Here is a 21,798-nt window from a genome sequence, read left to right on the forward strand (position 1 = left end):
ATAAACTGAAGCTTATGCTGTGCATTTAATGCAGTAAAATATCCTTGAGCACTTTACAGGAAAACCACCAGGCAGAAATTAACATTAATACAAACTCTTGCAGGGCCTAAAGCTTGGTCAACCAAGTAAAATTTCAAGCAAGCCAATTAAAATGAACTGATACATTATGTGAGTGATTCAGACAGCTTAGGGTCTGATTAACAGATGGAATGGGATCTTATGGTGGGGTAAGAGGACAAACATTAGACAAACAGACAGACATACTTTATTGATCCCGAGGGAAATTGGGTTTCGTTACAGTCGCACCAACCAAGAAAGGGAATTATTAAAGGAAGAGAGGAGTAACACACTCAGTGGCCACTTTATTAGACACACCTGTGTACCTTCTTCTTAATGCAAATATTTAATCAGCCAATCACATAGCAGCAATTCAATGTATAAAACAATGCAGACATGGACAAGAGGTTCAGTGGTTGGTCAGGCCAAACATCTGAATGGGGAAGAAATGTGATTTAAGTGACTTGGACAGTGGAATGATTGTTAGTAACTGATGGGGTGGCTTGAGTATCTCAGAAATTGCTGATCTCCTGGGATTTTCACACCCAACTGTCTCTGGAGTTTACAGGGCATGGTGTGGGAAACAAAAATCATCCCATGAGCAGCAGTTATGTGGGTGAAAAAGCCTTGTTTATGAGCGTGTTAGAGGATAATAGCTAGATTAGTTCAGGCTAACAGAAAACCAACAGTAACGCAAATAACTGTGTGTTACAACCGTGATCTGCACAAGAGCATCTCTGAATGCACAACACGTTGAACCGTGAAGTAGATGGGCCACAGCAACAGAAGACCAGGAATGTACACTTGGCCATTTTATTAGCTGCAGGAGGTATCTAATAAAGTGTCAACTGAGTATAAAATCCTGAAGAGAAGAAATTGTGTTTTTAGCAATGATAATCCTTCATCCTTCTTGCCAGCTGTAGGAAAGTCAGTTATTCTCCAAAATTACTTGTGCAAAATATTTACTGTTTGATACTAAAACTTTGGCCAGTCATTTCAACCTTGTTCTGACCCTCGGGTTGCCATTATCTTCAGAAACTAAAGGTTAATCTCTTAGAATGTACTAGCATTAAATAATAGGAAAAAAATTCTAGCATTAATTTCCCTGACTGCTTTAGGAAAAATGTTGTGGTTAGGGGTTAAAAGACTGTTCGTTTGATGAAGTGGGAGGTCATCTGATGGGCATCCTATGACTATACCCAAATACATGTACATTGATACTGTCCAGTTATAAAACTTACAGGCTCTTTAATAGATACTCCAGATGTTCACAAGACTCTGTGAACACCTTGTGTATCAAGGCTTGGAGTTGCATTCTTATTTCCATACCGCACCTCAGAAATCTGAACGCACTATGATGCCATTCCCCTGCACCTTTAAGGGAAGAGGAATCAGATTGATGCCCAGACTATTCTTTCAGGTGAACAGTTAAAAAATCCTAGCTGTGCTCCCTAATGCCCTGCCCAATATTTATCTATTTTCCAAAGCTGGACATTAAATCTGGTCATTTATCTTACAGTTGTCAGTGGGATCTTGGTGCATACAAGTTGGTAATTGATGTTCTATATTATAAGAGTAACCACATTTCCAATCTACTGTAAACTGCTTGAGATGCATTGAAAGTATTAAAATCATTAAAATCTTATTTTTACTGTTCACATTTTTATAGAATTATTTTAATTACCTGCCCATAGCTATGGATGCTGACACCCGCTCCAACCTGACCACTCGAGATCCTCCCAGAGAGTTGTGATGTAGTTGAGTCACCACGTGAGAGGGTCTGGTTGCTATGGTAACTGCCCGAGTACTGGTATGATCCTTCAGGGTTGGCATTGATCTGTGAGGCACTCTGGGAGAGGAGACTGGGCCCTGTTCAGAGTCAGTTAAGAGCAGTCAGAAGACTTGTCACCAAAGCAGAAAGTACATATTTAACGCCCTTTTCTGATCCAATAGAATTTAACACTTTCAACCTTTCCAAATGGGACTACTGCACTCACCTATGATGCGAGTAAGATGGACAGTTAGCAACTCTTTCAACTAATTATACAAATAACGAGTTAAGTATTAAATTAACTTAATTTCACCTTCACTTGAAGAGTATTCACGATGGTCCAGTATACCCGATTCTTGCAGGGATCTGAGGCAGGAATCTACCAGCTCCAAGCCACTGGCAATTTCATCGTCTGCACTTTTCTGTGCATCTGAGGTTTGTATATGAGGTTCAAAAAGAGAAAAAGAGTAAATGGCAGAATAATTAATAAACTCTTGCCCTAATCTGATACTCTGAGATAATAATAAGCTTGAAGGACTTCCTCTGTTCATCACACAGAAATTAACTCCATACTTAGTTCTCCAATTACATCCTAAAACTAAATGGCACTTTGGTATAACATCACTTGAGGCCATTACCAATTATCACAATTTTTCAGTGTGATTAGACAAGCTGCCAATTGAAGAGACTCTGCATAAGAGGTCACAGTTTTCCACTGTATGCATACAAAACCATTTAGAATTAAACAAATTTTGGGTAGACAATCTGTAGATAAAAATCAAGGAATGCAATGCAATATTACTCTGCCTGCCATTGTTCTTCACTGTTTGAAGTTCATTAGGCAGGTTTACAGAACTTAACCCCTTCAGAGTAAGTACTTTAAAAAGAAGAGGCTTTACCTTGTATGTGCCAGCGAAAGGAATCCTCTGTCGAACTGAGGAGACAAAGGTGAAAAAATATATATGGATGAGGGTAAGTATAACATGTGATGTAAATAGTACAGTCAGTTTAAAATTACAGGAAAACAAAAGGCATTTAAGTGATACTATTACTATAAAATATGCAATGTTACTTGGTCATGTGTGAGTACACAAATTCAACAATGGTCCTCACGAGGGGGTGAAACTTGACCAGGACCAGGTTTTAAGAAGTACTTTAAAAGAAGCTACAGAGACTTCGACTGCTCAGGATCAAGAGAACTGAAAGCATATTCTTCTGTGTCAAAGTGCTGAAGATCAGGGACGAAGACAAGACTACAGCTGCTGCAGCAAAACAAAACTTGTGAAACTCCTTCAGTCAAATAGCATTAGTAGAGTGAAATGGAGAGTTGGTGTTTCTGGTCAAGAACCTGGATCAGAGAGGCAGCATTTGTCACGAGTTCCAGACAGCTGTTGTATTGGTAGAGAAGGTATCTACCTTTCTAGTTTCACCTTCTACCAGTATAGTGCGCTTCACCATGGATTATGAGATGAACTAGGAAAGACAGACTCCTTTGCTTTTCCAGATTTGGAACCATCAATAATATCCCCATGCACTACCCTGCTAAAGGCAGCTTATTAGCATTTACAGGTAACTGAAATTCCAGACTGCAAGTTTGACTACCTGCTGATTAAACACATTAAGATTCCACTTAGAATATTTTCAATAGAAAGATCTGGTGGACATCAATAGTTAGATTTCCAATTAAATTCTAAAAGCAAACAGACCATTATCACAACTCTTTCGAGATCACTGCTTATTAGAAGTAACAATAGGCCTGCTGGCAACTTTATCCATTGACATGTTCTGTTTATAGCAAGGGCTCAAAGTTCAAAGTAAATTTTATATGAACGTACATACATATATGTCACCATGTACAATCCTGAGATTTATTTTCTTGTGGGCATACTCAGTAAATCTATAGAAGAAAGGTGAAAGGTTAACCTTCTTTGTGCCATCGACCCCGACTATTAACCAAGCGGTCCGTGGACCCTGGGTTGAGAAACCCTGGTTTATTGCCACTTCCGTGAAATGATTGTTCTGCCAGCAGTGGTTGGCTTATCTCAATAAAAAAAATGTCAATGACAACTATGGGCGTCTTCAAAGAGCTTTCATGTAAAAGAAGTTCTTGGAACATGATGGGTCATTTGTATTATATGGTTAATCATCTTCCTCAACACCATTTTCTTGCCCTACTCTCTTACCCCTTGTGTCTTCCAGTATCCAGAAATCTATCAGCTTCTATCTTGATTGCAATGACTCATATTTCACAGGCTTCTAGGGAACAGAGTTACTAAGACTTACTCACCTCCTTCTGAGTAAAGAATTTTCTTCCTATTTCAGTCTATCCCTGTCACTTCGATAGTCAACATTTCCCCATCTCTCACCATTAAAAAAACACTGTATTCTTCCTAACAAAGTGGATATCCTCACTGCTATTTTCGTTTCTGTATTACATCTGCCATGTTGCTCACTTGCCTCCAGTCCCATGAAACCTTCTTGCATCCTTTTCACCCTCAATATCCCTCTTAGTTTATGCAATTGACTAAATTGGAAGGATTACACATAATTCCTCAGTGAAATTGTTGATCCGGATTAAGAATACTTGGGGTCCAAGCACCAGTTCTGGTGATACCCCACACAGCACAGTCTGCCAATCAGAGAAGTCCATGTTTTGTTTTCTATCTGCCAATCATTTCCCAATTGAGCGATGGCCCTTCAGATTCAGATTAGTTTATTGGCATATACACCAAGATGCAATGAAAATTCTTACTCGTGTGAAGATGCCAGGCACGGTAATTATAAATGCAACAATGAATACAGGACGCAGTGGAAAACAACATGACGGTGCAACATATAAATGAATGGTTTGAAGATAGTAATGCATTGTGAAGTAGTGTAAAAGGAAATATTGATGTGACAAAAGTGGAACAAACAAGAGAACTAGAATTAAGAAGACAGAGAATATGGCAGTGTCACCCGGAATTCTTCAACACCTGGATTCTGGCTTTCTGTTCTGAATCTGAAGTTCCCTCGTGCCAGGCTATTTGAGCAAAGTCACAGAGAGACAACCTCTTCATTCCCTCAGCCTGCCGTGGCCTGCACCTCTTACAGATTCCAAAATGGAAAGCTTTAACAGCATTTGTAAACTGTGGGAGGGGAAATAAATATCTACCGTTAATGGAATGAGAAAAAACATGGATTTTTTTTTACAGCAGATAATCGATTCATTCCACCTGTTCACATTCAGCAGAGAGTGAGGATGAATATTTACCAATGCAAACACAAGGAAATCTGCAGATGCTGGAAAAGGCAAAGTTAATGAAGTCAACGAGCTCAGCATGCATGCAGGAGGCAGTGCCAAAGCAGTCGTTGATGTAGCGAAGGAAAAGTGGGGGACGGATACCCATATAGGCTTGAAACATGGACTGTTCCACAAAGCCAACAAAAAGGCAGGCATAGGTGGGACGCGTAGCCAAAGGTACCCATGGCTACACCTTTGGTTTGAAGAAAGTGGGAGGAACCAAAAGAGAAATTATTAAGAATAAGGACTAATTCTGCTAGGTGGAGGAGAGTGGTGGTAGAGGGAAACTGGTTAGGTCTGGAATCCAAAAAGAAGTGGAGAGCTTTGAGACCTTCCTGTTGGGGGATGGAGGTATATAGGGACTGGACCTCCATGGTAAAAATAAGGTGGTGGGGGCCAAGGAACAAAATCTTTGAAAAAATTCAAAGCGTGAGAAGTGTCATGAACATAGGTGGGAAGGGATTGAGCAAGGGGGGATAAAACAGCGCTGAGGTATGCAGAAATGAATTCGGTGGGGCAAGAGCAAGCTGAGACAATGGGTCTACCTGGACAGGCAGGTTTGTGGATCTTGGGTAAGAGGTAGAAATGGGAAGTGCGGGGTGTTGGAACTATGAGGTTGGGGGCAGTGAATGGGAGATCCCCCAGAGCTGATAAGGTTGGTGATGGTGTGGGAGACAGTGGCCTGGTGCTCCTTAGTGGGGTCATGATTGAGCGGTAAATAAGAGGAGGTATTGGCGAGTTGTCGCTGTGCCTCGGCAAGGTAGATGTCAGTACGCTAGACTACAACAGCTCCTCCCTTATCAGCGGGTATTATAGTAAGGTTAGGATTGGTGCAAAGGGAGTGGAGAGCAGAGCGTTCAGGAGTGAGGTTGGAATTGGAACAAGGTGTGGTGAAGTGGTGAATATTTACCAACAGGTTTCATAGTTGTCTTTGCCAGTGAATGAACTTTACAGACTAAGGCTTAAGCAATATTAAAACAATGTTGTGCTGTACTTTTGAGGTCTAATCAAAGAATCTCCCATGATCTGTCTATGCTAGCTCCCATTTCCTTTCAACAGTTTCAGATGCCACTTGCTCAATCTAAATCAAGTTTTAAGAAATACCTGATCGTGTTATTATCCAGGTTGGTAAATGTCAAACTCAGGTACAGTGATCGTGAATGCATTCTTTCTAAATATAATGGAGCTGCTTTGCTATGCATCACAGATGGTGGAATCATCTGCGTTAAGCCAAATTTTGTCTCTGCTCCTTATGAGTAGAAGTTCCTTAAGAACGTCTCATTGCCATAAATCAGTGAATAGTTAGAAAAGGAAAACTTGGAATTCCAAACAAAGGAACACCACTGTCTCGTTCCTATGGAAAATGGTCAGTGCAGTCTGATAAAAGAGATTGCCTACAGTCCATCTGAGGCTTTATTGGCAAATTGTTTCAAGGATGCATTTGATTATCTTAGCTCTTTGACTATGTGATAGTCTTACGATTTCAAGATCTGCAAGAACTCTCACCCAGAACAGATAAATTGCAGAGAGTGAACAGAAATCAAACTGGATTCAACCAAGCTAAACCTTGAACTTTCAGAACTAGCGCCATGTAAATTGTAAACTCGTAGTGTAAGGTTCCACTCTCTGTGGTATCATCAGCCACAAAAGTAATTTCACCAGCATTAACTAAGCAGCAGTTTCCGTCAAGCTGCCTAACAATTGATATTAATTTTTGATGGGCAAAGTGAAAACCCAAAACTCAAGTTTTGTTTTGTTTCCACAGCTGATGATGAATTAGCTCAGGAACTAAAGTGGTGTCTTAGCAAGAAGAAAACATCAACACAACTCACAGAGCACTTACTTCCATAAAATCAGGTCAGTTTATGCAAAAAGCCATCCAAAGAACTGTTAACTGAAGGAGAAATGATGCACCAGGGAAAGTTTATTATAATCAGGGCATGCTACACGATTCTCATACTTGAGCTTTTAGTGTTTAAAACCGCACAAAATTCTTGTCACTGTCTTAGATGTATGGGGACATGACAGTAAGAATTTTAAGTAAAACTTCTTTAATGCAGGGCTGGGGCTGACTAATCATGAAATACTGGCTTGAACCAAAGAATATGTACTGTTAAATAAACATCTTCTTTTAAAAGACAATTGAAGGGAACAATTTCCTGAGAGATTTTTTTGACTGAAGAAAACGTGCACGCTTATATGTGAGGTTCACACACCAACTTTAAGCAGTGTGGTAAAGGCACCTGAATGAAGCAACTGTAAAACAATTGAAGTAAAAGAAACAGATCTAGGCCATTTAATCTCTTGCACATAAATTGCCATTCAATTCAATAATGACTATATTCACTACCTTGATCACATATCCTGAACCACCATGATTTAAACTCTATCAATCTCAATAGCTTCTACATTCTCTGCCAAGTAGGCACAGGTTCCATAATTTGAGAGCCTCCGTTTCTCAATTGATGCTTCCCCACTGACAGTCAGACAAAACTAATGGAATGAATCAATCCTGTTATGTGACCGTGGTGGGTCTCATCTGCAAGAAAGACGAGTCAGCATACAAAGAGGTGCAGAGCCAACAACCTGTATCTGAATGTGAACAAAACAGAGAGAGTTGTTGACTTCAGGAGAGCAGGGAGCGACCACTCCCCACTGAACATCGATGGCTCCTCTGTAGAGATCATTAAGAGCACCAAATTTCTTGGTGTTCACCTGGCGGAGAATCTCACCTGGTCCCTCAACACCAGCTCCATAGCAAAGAAAGTCCAGCAGCATCTCTACTTTCTGTGAAGGCTAAGAAAAGTCAATTCCCTCCCCCCCCACCACCCCCATCCTCACCGCATTCTCCAGAGGATATATCGAGAGTTCCTGAGCAGCTGCATTACTGCCTGGCTCGGAAATTGCACCCTTCAGATCATAAGACCCTGCAGCGGATAGTGAGATCAGCTGAAGGGATCATCTCTTCCCGCCATTACAGACATGTACACCACACGCTGCATCTGCTAAGCTAACAGCATTGTGAAGGACCCCACGCACCCCTCATACAATCTCTTCTCCCTCCTGCCATCTGGCAAAAGGTACCAAAGCATCTGGGCTCTCAAGACCAGACTGGGTAACAGTTTCTTCCCGCAAACCATCAGACTCCTCAATTCCCAGAGTCTAGTGTCTCACACACACACACACACACACACACGCACGCACGCACGCACGCACGCACACACACACCTGAATACCACTCCACTCCCTTTGCAATTTTTGCTCATTTCTTTCTCAATTGCTGCTAAAACATTGTTTACATTTACATCACTTATTATTATATTTTAATTTGCCCTTTACTGTGCCTATTGTCTTGTTTACGAATTATTGTACTGTCTTGCATTGATTTGTGCACTTTATGTAGTCCCATGTAGATCTGAAGTCTAATGTAGTTTTGTGTTGTTTCACATAGTCTAATGTAGTTTTGTGTTGTTTCAAGTACCGGTAGTCTGGTGTAGTTTTGTGTTGTTTCATGTAGCACCATGGTCCTGGAGGAACATTGTTTCGTTTTTACTATGTACTGTATCAGCAGTTATGGTTGAAATGACAATAAAAGCAATTTGACTTGAATTTCACATATTTACAGTATTTTCGTCAGTGCATAGCACAACCTTCTCTGAAATTCAGGTTTGGCACAGATTTCTGCTCTCCCTGGTAGTATACAAGAGTTTTAACCGACAACCGATACCACACTAACCAGCCCTTCTAGACAGAACTGAATTGTACAAACCAGCTTCCACCACATTAACAGCCTTAATGACAGAATCAACACAAAAAAGGACTGACTTATCTGTGGTCAGCTCTGATGTATGCAGTTGAGTAAAATGAAAGCAAAAATTCATCGGATGTTAGACCATAAGACATGGGAGCAGAATTCGCCCATTTAGCCCATCAAGACTGCACTGTCATTCCATTCTACCGTGGCTGATCCCAGATCCCATTCATCCCCAGACACCTGACTTCTTGCTATATCTTTGGATGCCCTAACTGATCAGGAAAACATCACCTTCCACCTTACATCACCTGTCCTGACGAAGGGTCTTGGCCCGAAACGTCGACAGTGCTTCTCCTGAAAGATGCTGCCTGGCCTGCTGCGTTCCACCAGCATTTTGTGGATGTTGCTTGACCTTCCACCTTAAATATCTGCATGGACTTGCCCTCCACTGCAGTCTACGGCAGAGCATTCTACAGGTTTACTACTCTCAGACTAAAAAATTCCTCCTTGCTTCTGTTAAGGAGGTTTAATGCACTTTCCTTTTTGTTGAGATGTGTTATTTTCAGTCCATGAGGTAGAATATGCTGCTTCCAAGCAACATCAAGAAAGATTATTTTAAAACCGCCTGTATGATTTTGTGCTTTAATGTATTAAGATATTCCTGTTTGGGAGTTGGTTGAGGCATTAGACTTTATTACTGTTGTCTCCACTCAGAAGTACTTACCAAGATTTAGGTGAAAGGGTCATATGTGAATCTATCTAATTGCCTCTAGTTGGTATTTGGTCCATAAGCTTCCAACACCTTGACTTGATCATTAACGAACATTGTTGGAAAATGGCTGAAATATGACAATTCTACAGAGTATGGTAATGGCAGAACAATTAAATTACCAGGGAAATTATCCAGAGGCTTCAACTAGCAAAAGAGAGACTGGAGTTCAAAATTTGGCAGGTTTAAAACAAATGACCTCCATAAAACCAACCCATCTGGTAAAGAATAGTGAATTCTGGTTGCCTCATTCTAGGAAGAATGTGAAAGCATCAGCGAGGGTGCAGAAGTTTACCAAGATACTTTCTGGATTTGATGCCAAGTACTTGGAGAGGATGGATGCTTTTTCTAGAGTGGTGGGCGCTGAGTGAAAATGTAATTTAAGTTTATAAAATTATGAGAGGCATATATAGATAGATCCTTCAGAATGCTATTGAGTACAGCCTAAAGATATCAAACGTTCCTCAGTATTAAGCCTACTGTTACTGGGATCATTCCAGTGAATCCCTTCTGGTCCCTCTCCAGGACCAATACATGTTTCCTTATGCAGTATAAGGTGTAAAATTGCTTACAATATTCCAGATGCAGTCTGGCTAATGGCTTACAAAGCCTCTGCAGTACATCCCTGCTTTTTTGTATTCCAGTCCTCTCGAAATGAATGCTACCATTGCATTTTCCTTCTTTACTACTGACTCAACCTGCAAGTTAACCTTAAGGGAATCCTGTATTCGGTCTTCCAACTCCCTTTGCACCTCTAAGTTCTGATATTTCTCCCTATTTAGAAAATACTCTACACCTTTATTTGTCCTACCGGGCTGCATAAGCTGATTCTCCAATGCTGTACTCCATCTTTTGCCTATACTCCGAACCTTCACAAATTCTTCTCCAAATTCACTGGCTTTGTGACACCACTTATTCTTCTATCTATCTTAATGTCCACTGCAAACTTGGCCACAATGCCATCGCATCCTTTAGATGAAACGCAGGTCCCCCTCCAAGCCACACACACTATTGTGACACAGGAAAGCATCTGCTGGATCTAAATCCTGGAACTCCATCCCCAACCACATTCTAGGACCATCTTCATCAAAAAGACAGCAGTGGCAGCTCACCACCATTTTCTCAATGGCTACCACAGCCCTTGCCAGTGATACCCAGTTCACAAAATAAGAAATGAACAATTTACAGGGAACCAAAGCAAATTCCACCTCTCTCACAATTGCTGCCTGACCTGAACCATTGTTTGTGCCCTCAGCAGTTTCTGTTTTTACTTCAAAACTAGGATGGAAAAAATGAATTTTTTAGTCCGTACATATGGTTTCAAAAATTCATGGATCACTTTTTTTTTTAAAGAAATTATTCACTCACTCAACACTCTAAATTGCACACGGGCAATCATGCAATTTGATCAGCATAACAAATACTTTGCTGCCACGCAAGTTCTGTTCTGAAGTTTTCTCTCACTGACAAAGCAACATATCTTTCAGCTGACTGCCTGTCTTCTTGCAGCATTACACAGTATCCCATACTTCAAACGTGACAAGTCATGCTTCAAATTCCTCAGTGATCATGGTAATCCCGTGTCTTTCAATCCATCAAGAATCGTACATCTTCTAATTCTAGTTTCTGGCACATTCCTGACTGCCACTGTTATATCTCTTCCTTCTGATACCAACACGTCAAAACTTAAGATTTCCTCAAGTTTCAAGATTCAAGTTTATTTATCACGTCTACCTTGAAACATAAGGTCAAATGTGCCTCACCAACTGAGGGTGTGGGGGGGGGGGCAGCCCACAAGTATCGCCACACATTCTAGCACCAGCACAGCATGGCCACAATGCTCAGCAGAACAACATGCAACAAAACAACAGCAAAACAACAGCAAAAGCTCCTTTCCTCCTTCCAACCAACACACATACACAGTCCTTCAGCCCCAAGCAAGCCATTTCATCCCTAAATTTCTCCACTTTGAATGCTCAGATGATTATTAAGACCTCCCTTACAATTGTCTGAATGTCCCATGCAGCTTGGTGACAAATTTGTACTTGATAATACTACTACAAAGTCTCTCAGAACACCACATGAGACACGGCCCACATACTTGTCAAGATACGAGTAGAATTCCAGATCGAGTCTTCTTTCGGGTGCTGAATTGTGGGATTCAGTGCTCGATGTGGCCTATAGGGGTAGCTTTCTGCATCACTACTTCATGCTGTGTTCTAAGCTCTGGCATTATTTGGAAGGAGATTACGGCTCATGTCTAAATTTTGATTAGTTTCTCATTCTACATTGCCTAAGATCCTTAGTTAAAACAATGGAAATAGATCTATCACATCTGGCCACCAGAATCTGTTCATCCAGCAGCAGACTCATACTTCAAGTTGTGAAAAGAGACATGAGGTCGTGGGCAACCATCAGAGTAAAACAATACATCACAATGTAAAAATGTATGCAAAGGCCATGGCAAAGCAAAAATAAACAGAATTGAACCTAAAAACTACAAAGCACATGTAACAATTGCACTTTGCTTAATGGAGGCAGGCATGGGGCCTTCCCAGGCTGTGGGCTATTTCAGAAACAGCATGAACGTCATCAGGACATGTGGACGGCAAATATTCCAGCCACGGTGCATCAGGATCATTTCCAAGGCACAGCAATTTTGAAATGCTTCATCAATCACTTTTCCTCCATCATTAAGTCAGAAGTTAAAAAGATGTTCAGTAATGACTGCAGGTCATTCAGTTCAGTTCACAACTCCTTAGATAAGCAATACGTGTTCCGGTGCAGCAACGTGAGGGTGTCATCCAGCCTGAAGGTGAGGAGGCAAGTAATATTACTGCCATGTAAAGGATAATGCCAAATCAGACCCTATAATGTGGCAGAGGGACTTCTGGTGGGGAGACTGTTGGCACAACTTTTAGCTGGCAGCTGCAAGTTGAAATCACATTCAAAGCTCAGTGGTGGGACTAAGTTCTCAGCCAAGCAGTTTGTTAAAGCATCACGGTCTGGGCCTCTAGCCAATCGCTTAACAACGTCTATTATTAACGTTTAAAATTAATGCTGCCATCCTGCTACTGAATGGTAAAACGGAAGGAAAAGTCTCATTTATAATGGAAGATAAACTCCTGGTATTCCCCCAGAGCTGGGAATGGATGTGAGGGCTTGCTGACTTGGATTTTCAGAAGGCCTTTGACAAGGTGTCGCACATGTAGCTGTTAAACAAGATCAGCGTCCATGGTATTACAAGAAAGATACTAGCATATCTAGAATATTGGTTGACTGGGAGAAGGGAAACTGTGAGAATAAAGGGTGGGGAATTCCTAGTTGGCTGACATTGACTGGCAGTGCCCCACAGAGGTCAGTGTTGGTTCTGCTACTCTTGATGTCATATGTTAATAATCTGGATGATGGAATTGATGAATACGTGGCCAATTTTGCGGATGATACAAAAATAGGTGGAGGAGCAGGTATGGTTGAGGAAGCAGTGAGCCTGTAGAGGGACTTGGACAGATTAGGAGAAAGGAGAAAGAAGCGGCAGAAATAGTGTAAGAAGTGTGCAAAAGTGTATGTTCTTGGACTTGATGGTAGAAGGAATAAAGTGGTAGAATATTTTCTAAGTGCTGCCTGGTGGTGTAGAGATACTCACACTTGACGGTGGCGAGTGGTTCTGCGTTCACGCTCCTTGCAAGCTTTCCTTCCACGCTGGGTTGAAAGCTGAGCTAGCCACTCTGCCTCGTAAGAAAAAACAAAAATGCTGAAGAAATGGCAAGGTTGCCGCCCAATGTGCCACAAGGCACAAAGAGAATGCAATGTTGGTATTCATTTCAAGAGGATCGGCATGTAAGAGCAAGGATGTACTGCTAAAGCTTTATAAGGCATTGTTCTGACCACATCTGGAGTATTATGAGCAGTATTGGGTGCCATGATGGCGTAGCAGTTAGCTCAACACTATGACAGCTTGGGCCATTCCATAGTTCAGAGTTCAATTCCGGCAACCTCTGTAAGGAGCCTCTGTATGTCTTCCATGGGATGTCCAACTCCTCCTGAGTGCTCTGGTTTCCTCCCACTGTCTAAAGACGCACTGGGTAGGTTAACTAGTCATTGTAAGTTTTCTCACGATTCGGTTAGGGTTAATCGGGGTTGTGGAGTTGCTGGGATGGCACAACTCAAAGGGTCAGAATGGCCTTCTCCATGCTGTATTACTAAATATTTATTTGGACCCATGTCAAGGAAAGGAAAGGAAGATCTGGAGAGGTATACAAGAATGATCTTAGAGATGAAAGGGTGAAATACATGAGGTTTGTTTGATGGCCCTTGGCCTATGCTCACTGGAGTTTTTTAAAATGAGTGGGGGTGTCATTAAAACCCACTGAAGGGCACAGGAAGAGCAGTGTGGGGAGGATGCTTCCAACAGTGGAAGAGTCTACGATCAGAGGACATAGCCTCAAAATACAAGGAAAGGAATTTATTTTTCACTAGAGGATGGTGAATCTATGGAATTCATTGCCACAGAGGCTGTAGTGGCCAAGTCATTGGGTATACTTAAACCAGATGCTGTTAAAATTCTTTATTATTAAGGGCATCAAATATTATGGGGAGAAAACAGGAGAATGGCATTGAGAGGGAAAATAAATCAGCCATGATCAAATGGTGGAACAGACTCAACAAGCTGAGTGGTCTAATTCTGCTCCTATGTCTTAGGCTTGTAATCATTTTTCCTTTTTACACTAGTGCAGCAACGTTGGGTTCATTGGGAACACATGTCCATTTAAACTGCAGAGGAAGCCTTCATCTTATATCTGAGTGCCGCTGGAATGTCGACTGTACTCTTTTCCACAGAATGCTGAGTTCCTTGTGTGTGTTACCTCGTATTTGCTGTTGCTATGATACAACATTGATGTAAGCTATGCACGTTATGTTTTGTAACTTCAAAAATGTTAGACTAATTCAAAGGAAGACATGGGAGTCCAAAATGCGAGTCTAACTTTGTGTTTTACTTTAAGTGAGGCACACATATATCATATGGTAGTGAGATGGTGTATGCAATTCATGTTTTGATATATATATAAAACCACTAATGAACTATTTAAATGAACAAGAATGCTTAATAAAAGTATATACAAGATTACTCAAATATTACTGAAATATTAAATACTCAACTCTCCTGCTGGCTTAGCTATAAATTCCAACTCAATATAGAATGTATCTCAACTATATACACAGTATATTATATAATACAACTACTGTACAGCCATCCACAGCATAGCAAATTTAAAATCATCCCATTCCGGCCTAAAGATTCAATTGTTGTGGAGGATTTCTTACACTTGTGGGATAATGTCTTTCCTGACAAGGGTGGTCACTCTGCTGGGCAGGTGAGACCTGTTGCTGTGAAACAATCTCAAGTTCTGGGGCTTCCTCCTTGTTGGTTGCAGGAATTGACTCTGAGACTGCAGGAAGTGCTTCTGAAAACACTGGACATCTTTCTTCTCCTTCCCTTTTCTTCTAGATCATGCATATTTATCTTGGGAAAGTGCAATTAGGTCACTGGAGTATTCTCTTAATAATCCTTTGATTGCTGCCTTTATGATCTGATCTCTCCTCTTGGTTTCCATATCCACAACATCATCTGATGAACCCTCTGGTTTTATATCTCCATTGACTCCTTTCTTTTTGGTCTTATATTCATTCAGCTGGGCTTTGGTCTTTGCATCGACTTTTGCAATTAGCTTTCTGTCTCCCACTTTACTTTCATGCAATAACCTAATGCAGGCAAAGTAGACTCTGGTTCCTTATACTCACAAAATGCCAAATACTTGCAACTTTCCTGAAGCTACTTGAACTCTCTTCCAGCTTAAAACATAGCCACATTTCACACATCTCAGCCCAAAATGTTGGCTGTACTCTTCCATAGATGCTGCCTGGCTTGCTGAGTTCCTCCAGCATTTTGTGTGTGTTGCTTGGATTTCCAGTATTTGTAGATTTTCTCTTGATTGGATTTCACAGGTAACTGCCTGATTAACGTATCAGAAGCTTTCTCTGATATGTTACCTACAAAAAACTGTTGTAGATGGGCCACTACTTTCACCACTTTTACAATTCCTCTGAGTGGCATGGTCCTTCGTTGGTCCAATATCCTTTCCAATCAGAAGCACAGAGGTTGTCACCAACACCTATTTGACCTCTGTTGGGGAGCGATTTATGGTGTGCAACATAGAGAAAGTTGGCATTATCCAGTACCTTTCTTAATTCACTTTTAACTGGCTTCATTGTAGGGGATGTGGCATGCAAGTAGTAGATGGATCTCCAATCAAGTTTAGTTGTCTCAGTCACTCACGTCCCCACAATGCTGGTCCTCCTGTTTTTACCACATGCAAGCTCAATGTGGCTTGTTGGTTGTTGTATTTCACTGTTGTGAATGTCATTCCCACAGGAATAATCTTTTCTCTTTGAAATGCCTTTCAAATTCATTTTGTGGAATGACTGAAACAGCTGAGCCAGTGGCCAATTCTCTCTTATTAATTTTCCATTCACTTATGGTGTAAGTCATATTGCTGGTCTATTGTTAGCTTTCACATTGTAAATCTCAAGGTACCACTCTCATTTTCAGATTTTTCATCAAAAGCATGCAGATTAGTACTCTTTTTGAAGCTGCACCTTGACTTTTTACCTTTGTCTCTTCTCTGTTCATTCCATTTATTTTTATCTGCCCAAAATGTTATTTGTATGTTTTCTACTTTATTGCATTTTCTGCAAGCTTCACCTTTAAACCTGCATTGGGCTGGTACATGTGAGCCCCTGCCACAAGAGTAACAGAATTTCTTTGGCCAGGCAGGTTTCTGTTTAGACTTTATAATTTTGTTTACACTCACTTTCATTCCTGACTGTAACTCAATTGCATCTGACTGTGGTTTCCATTGAAACAATGGTTTCAATTGCTCTTTGTAATGAGAGCCGTGTTTCAGTTAGGAGGCATTTCTGAATCCTTACTTGTACGACTCCACAAACTAAACCATCTCTCAGTTGTACCGAACTAACAATGCTCAATCTCTTCAATTCAGCCATGTACACTGAAATGGACTCCCCTTCCTTTTGATTCCGCAAAACATCTGCAGTCACCAATGGCTTTGGCTCCAAGTTTTCTTGGCTCACTTTCATAATATCAGCAGAGCTCAGTTTGAAAGGTTTGGTTGGAGCAGTTAAACTTTGAGCAAACTGTATGCCTTTAAACTCAATGAACTCAACAAAATTGGTTCTCATTTCTCACTGGCTATTTCATTTGCTTCGAAATATGTTAAATTAGTTGAGAATACATATTCCAGTTACCCTTTGTGTTACATTTTTCCAATGTAGCCTGCCATTTCTCCTTTTTTTAAATAATTATCACCCAATCCACAATCTTTATGAACTCCTGAATTCTTCTGTTTACTCCCTTTTTAAAAACTTGACAGTCTGCATGTGCCAGGCTGCGTAGTTTCCTCGCTCCTTTTGTTTAGTTCAGACATCTTGCTGCACTTCAACAATAGGTCGATAGCTCTCTTGGGTTCATTTTAAAAATATCTTGTCGCAAATGTTTTGTTTTGTAACTTCGTAAACATTAATCCAAAGAAAGACATAAGGGTTCGAAATAGCATGATGACATATGCAATTCACTCAAATATTACTGAAATATTAAATACACAGCAATTCAGAACTTATATATGTGACAACTCTTTTAAAGAGCAACTCAATTAGATCTATGCTCTTGCCCTTTCAACATAAAGTCTGCAAGATACTATTTTTCAAGCATACATCAGTTTCCCCTTTGAAGATGGCTGTTAATTTGCTCCCAACATTATTTTTTTGGCAGCACATGTCAGATCATCTAATCTCACTGCATAAAATAACTCCAGGTTCTTTTGGCAATAAACTTAAAATCATGTGTTCTTATTAACTATCCCGCCAGTAGATACATCTTTTCCTTACTTTCTCCATAAAAACATTTCATAACTTTAATACCTCTTTCAAATTTCCTAACCTTCTCGGCTCCCAGAAGAACAAGCCTAACTTTACATAGCAGTTATTGCAAAGAATGACATAATTTGCCCCAACTGGCCCATGAGCTGCCCCATCATTATTTAATTCCCATTAACTTATCCGTCACCCTTTCCTGATTTACATGTTTATCCAGCTTCCCTTTATAAGTATCCACTACTCCTTTAGTCTCTCCGCATCACCAGTTTAATAAATTACAATTTTTATTTCATTTTATTTGCGGAAAAATGCCTTCATATTTTATACTTCAACTGCAGACAAAATTAGCTTGATCTCACAGCAACTGATGCCTGATTGACTGCAAATCTTGAAAATGTGTTTATCACTGCTGCAAAAGAGAGATAGAGCTCCCTTTTCACAGAATCATCTACAGCCAGTGAGAGTAAAAAAATAAAAATCTTAATAAAGTCCCACAGTTTTTAACACATAGATGTGGATGTCATCTGAAACACAACTCAGGAAATAAGTTTTCACCTTGAGCAGAGAATCCTATTTTTCCTGGCTAGATCCTAAACTGTGCTTGATGTGGTAGACTTATCAAGCAAAAGGTCAATTCGTAAAAGAAACCAGGATAACGTAATGCAAATGAATCAAATATAAAACCTTAGCAGCCAGCTAGCTTACGTAAAAACTCAGTTCGCTCTCCAACTAACTGGCAATGGTTTATAAGAACTAATAACTACAAGCAACTGAACGTATAATGGGCATCATAGATGACTTGACATGATTCTCCCAGAACATAATTAAACCCTTAATTCTTCGTAGCTTGTCCATAATGTTTAAGACAACCACTATTTATTTTATTTCCCTTATTTAAAGTTGCAAGCAATCTGAAAACACTATAAAATCCCATGATAATTCTACTAAAGAAATATAACCTTTCAAAAGAGATTACTGCCAGTTGACATTATCTGAAAGGCAATTGTAATTCATGGAGCCAGCTGAGATCCTGGTAGGTCATATTCTCTGCAAAAACAGAGGGCTTCATGATCCAGAGTCATTATAACCAAAGTGAACTGAAAAATCGTGGCGTAAAAGAATTGTTATGGCTCAGGAGGAGGCCAATTGAAACAAAAAAATTTTGCCCACCAGTTTCCAGTTTCTGCTATTTCTCCTGTAGTTTTAAAATTTATTCCCACTCTGGTATCTCTGCATTTCCATTTTGAAGGCATTCTGCTTCCAGCATGCTAGCAAGCAGTAAAGTCCATAGGTGTTCTTTCTGGTCCTGGAAACACTTGCCAATGGGAGCAGCCTCCTCCTCTATGCAATTTTCTCAACTTAGCCTATAACACTGAGAGACCAGGCAGTGTAACGTTAGATAGGTTGTGTTTGTTTTAATACAGCACATAAAAGATACATTGGTTATTCATCTAATCTAGTTATTGTGGGCTCAGGATTCAAGCATGATCCTTGAAGCTTCAAGATGCTTGACATATTTTCCCAATCTTTTCAAAAGAAAGTAACAATATTCCTAGCCGGTTGTAAAGAAACTCAAAATTACTCTTTTTTTCTCCTTACACTATTGCATGGATCAGACTGCATGGGCCGAAAGGCCTAACCCTGCTCCTATAAATTATGGTCTACTTTAGTTCTGAAAGGCTCAGCAGATTTCAAAACTCCGTTACATCTTGTGAATGACACTGGTTTGAAGAACCAGTGTTGAAATCTCCTCTGGCCTCAAAGATAATAACACCTAAGGCATGTTTACACTCAATATTTCCACAAGGTATTTGTCCAAACCATCCAAAATGAGCGAAATTAGCCCACTCAGCCCAATGGGTTTCTTCTGCCATTCCATCATGGCTGAATTATTATCCCTCTCAACCCCATTCTCCTGCCTTCTCCCTCTAACCTTTGATGCCCTAAGAAGGAAACTGTCAACATCTGTTTAAATATACACAATGACTTCACAAGTCAAAGGAGCAGAAGTAGGCCATTTGGCCCACCGAGTCTGCTTCACCACTCCACCATGAGCTAAACTATTCTCCCAGCTAGTTCCAATTTCCGGGTTTTTCCCCATATCCCTTGACTAATTAGATACCTATCAATCTCCTCCTCAAACACCCTCAATGATCGGGCCTCCATAGCTGTATGTGGCAATGAATTCCATAAATCCACGACCCTCTGGCTAAAAAAATTTCTCCTCATCTCTGTTTTAAATGGGTACCCTCTAATTCTAAGACTGTAGCCTCTTGTCCTGGACTTGCCCACCAAGGGAGACAGCCTTTCCACATCTACTCCGTCCAACCCTTTCAACATTCGAAATGTTTCTATGAGATCCCCTCTCATTCTTCTATACTCTAATGAATACAGTCCAAGAGCCAACAAACGCTCCTCATATGTTAGCCCATGCATTCCAGGAATCATCCTCGTAAATCTTCTCTGAACTCTCTCCAACATCAGTACATCCCTTCTAAGATAGGGGGCCCAAAACTCACACAGTATTCCAAATGAGGTCTGACCAGTGCCCCATAGAGCCTCATCAACACCTCCTTACTCTTATACGCTATTCCTCTTGAAATGAATGCCAACATAGCATTCGCTTTCCTAACTGCCAATCCAACCTGGTGGTTAACCTTTAGGGTATCCTGCACGAGGACCCCCCAAGTCCCTTTGCAGTTCCGATTTTTTAATTTTCTCCCCATCTAAATAATAATCTGCCTGATTATTTCTTCTTCCAAAACATACAACTGTACATTTCTCAATATTGTATCTCATCTGTAATTTCTTTGCTCACTCTCCTAAACTGACCAAGTCTCTGCAACCTTTTAGTTTCTTCAACACTTCCTGCTCCTCCGTATCTTGGTGTCATCCACAAACTTAGCCACAAAACCATTTAATCCATAATCTAAATCATCGATATACAGTGTAAAAAGAAGCGGCCCCAACACCGACCCCTGCGGAACACCACTAGAAACCGGCAACCAACCATAAAAAGATCCCTGTATTCCCACACTTTGCTTTCTGCCTATCAGCCAATGCTCCACCCATTCCAATATCCTTCCTGTAATTCCATGGGCCCTCATCTTATTAAGCAGCCTCTTATGTGGCACCTTATCGAAGGCCTTTTGATCTTACTCTCCGCAACTGTCTGTGACAATATATTCCACAGATTCACCACCATTTGGCTAAAGAAACTCCTTCTCAGCTCAGTTCTAACTAGATGTCTGTCTATTCTGAGGCTATGCCCTCTGGTCCTATTCTCAAAGGAAACATCCTCTCCACTTTCATTCTGCCTAGGCCTTTCAATATTCAATAGGTTTCAATAAGATTCCCACTCTTTTTTCTAAACTTCAGCAAGTACAAGCCCAAAGCCATCAAATGCTCTTCATACATTAACCCTTTCATTCCTGGAATCATTCTTATTAACCTCTTCTGGACCCTCTCCAACTCTAGCAGATCTTTTCTTTGAAAAGGGGCCCAATCTACTCACAATATGCAGTGTGGTCCGACCATGTCTTACATAGCCTCAGCAACATATCCTTGCTCTTACATTTCCCTCACATTCAGCTTTTGGTTTGCCTGCTTCTTCTCAAGCTGGTACAGCTTCAGTCATATCCAAGTCACTTTCCATTTCTGGATTATCTGAATCAGTCTGCATGTGCCCCTCACTGTCCATCCTGGAAACGGGCAATGCATCTCCCTGAACAGTATGTCTGAACAATTATGTCAACTTCACAATGCTGGTTAGGTTCTTGATGTGCTCTGAGAACTCTACCTTCTCACTTGTTTGCCCTCTCCTTTAAAGGTTTAGTTAGAACAGGTCTTTATTTGTGCATCTAAACTGTCTCTTCAGCAATAACAATTTCTAGATTCAGATGAACCAGATCTGTTGTGATTGTGACTAAGTCACTGGAGAAATCAGAAAAGTTGTGGAGGTGGAAATCTTTATTCATCATAACTAATGGACATTCTCTTGGAGACCACCTTGTTAGAGATCCACAAACTCAAAGCAACATCACAATTTCATACCCTTAAGATCAAAGGTAAAAGTAGGTGATTCGATATAATTGATAATTACAATGACACGGTTTACTTCCGTACTTTGGGTTGACAATGCTTCCTTTGAATCATGTATCTACGGTGAAAGACACCTCTGAATGTTCATGAACCTTTGCTAGAACAAACTA

General features: G+C 40.5%; 1 protein-coding gene across 5 annotated transcripts in view; it reads right to left on the reverse strand.

Moving 5' to 3' along the window:
• LOC132378460 (catenin delta-2-like) overlaps positions 1–21,798 on the reverse strand; it is a 1,187,639-nt gene that overhangs the window by 283,645 nt on the left and 882,196 nt on the right. For all 5 annotated transcript variants that reach the window (XM_059945388.1, XM_059945390.1, XM_059945393.1 and 2 more), the window contains 3 exons: positions 2,728–2,762; positions 2,142–2,258; positions 1,742–1,926 (listed from right to left, as the gene is read on the reverse strand). In XM_059945388.1, coding sequence (XP_059801371.1) covers positions 1,742–1,926; positions 2,142–2,258; positions 2,728–2,762 — 337 coding nt within the window. The remainder of the gene's footprint in view (positions 1–1,741; positions 1,927–2,141; positions 2,259–2,727; positions 2,763–21,798) is intronic.

The sequence above is a fragment of the Hypanus sabinus genome, chromosome 20, assembly GCF_030144855.1.
Source record: "Hypanus sabinus isolate sHypSab1 chromosome 20, sHypSab1.hap1, whole genome shotgun sequence".
NCBI lineage: Eukaryota > Metazoa > Chordata > Chondrichthyes > Myliobatiformes > Dasyatidae > Hypanus > Hypanus sabinus.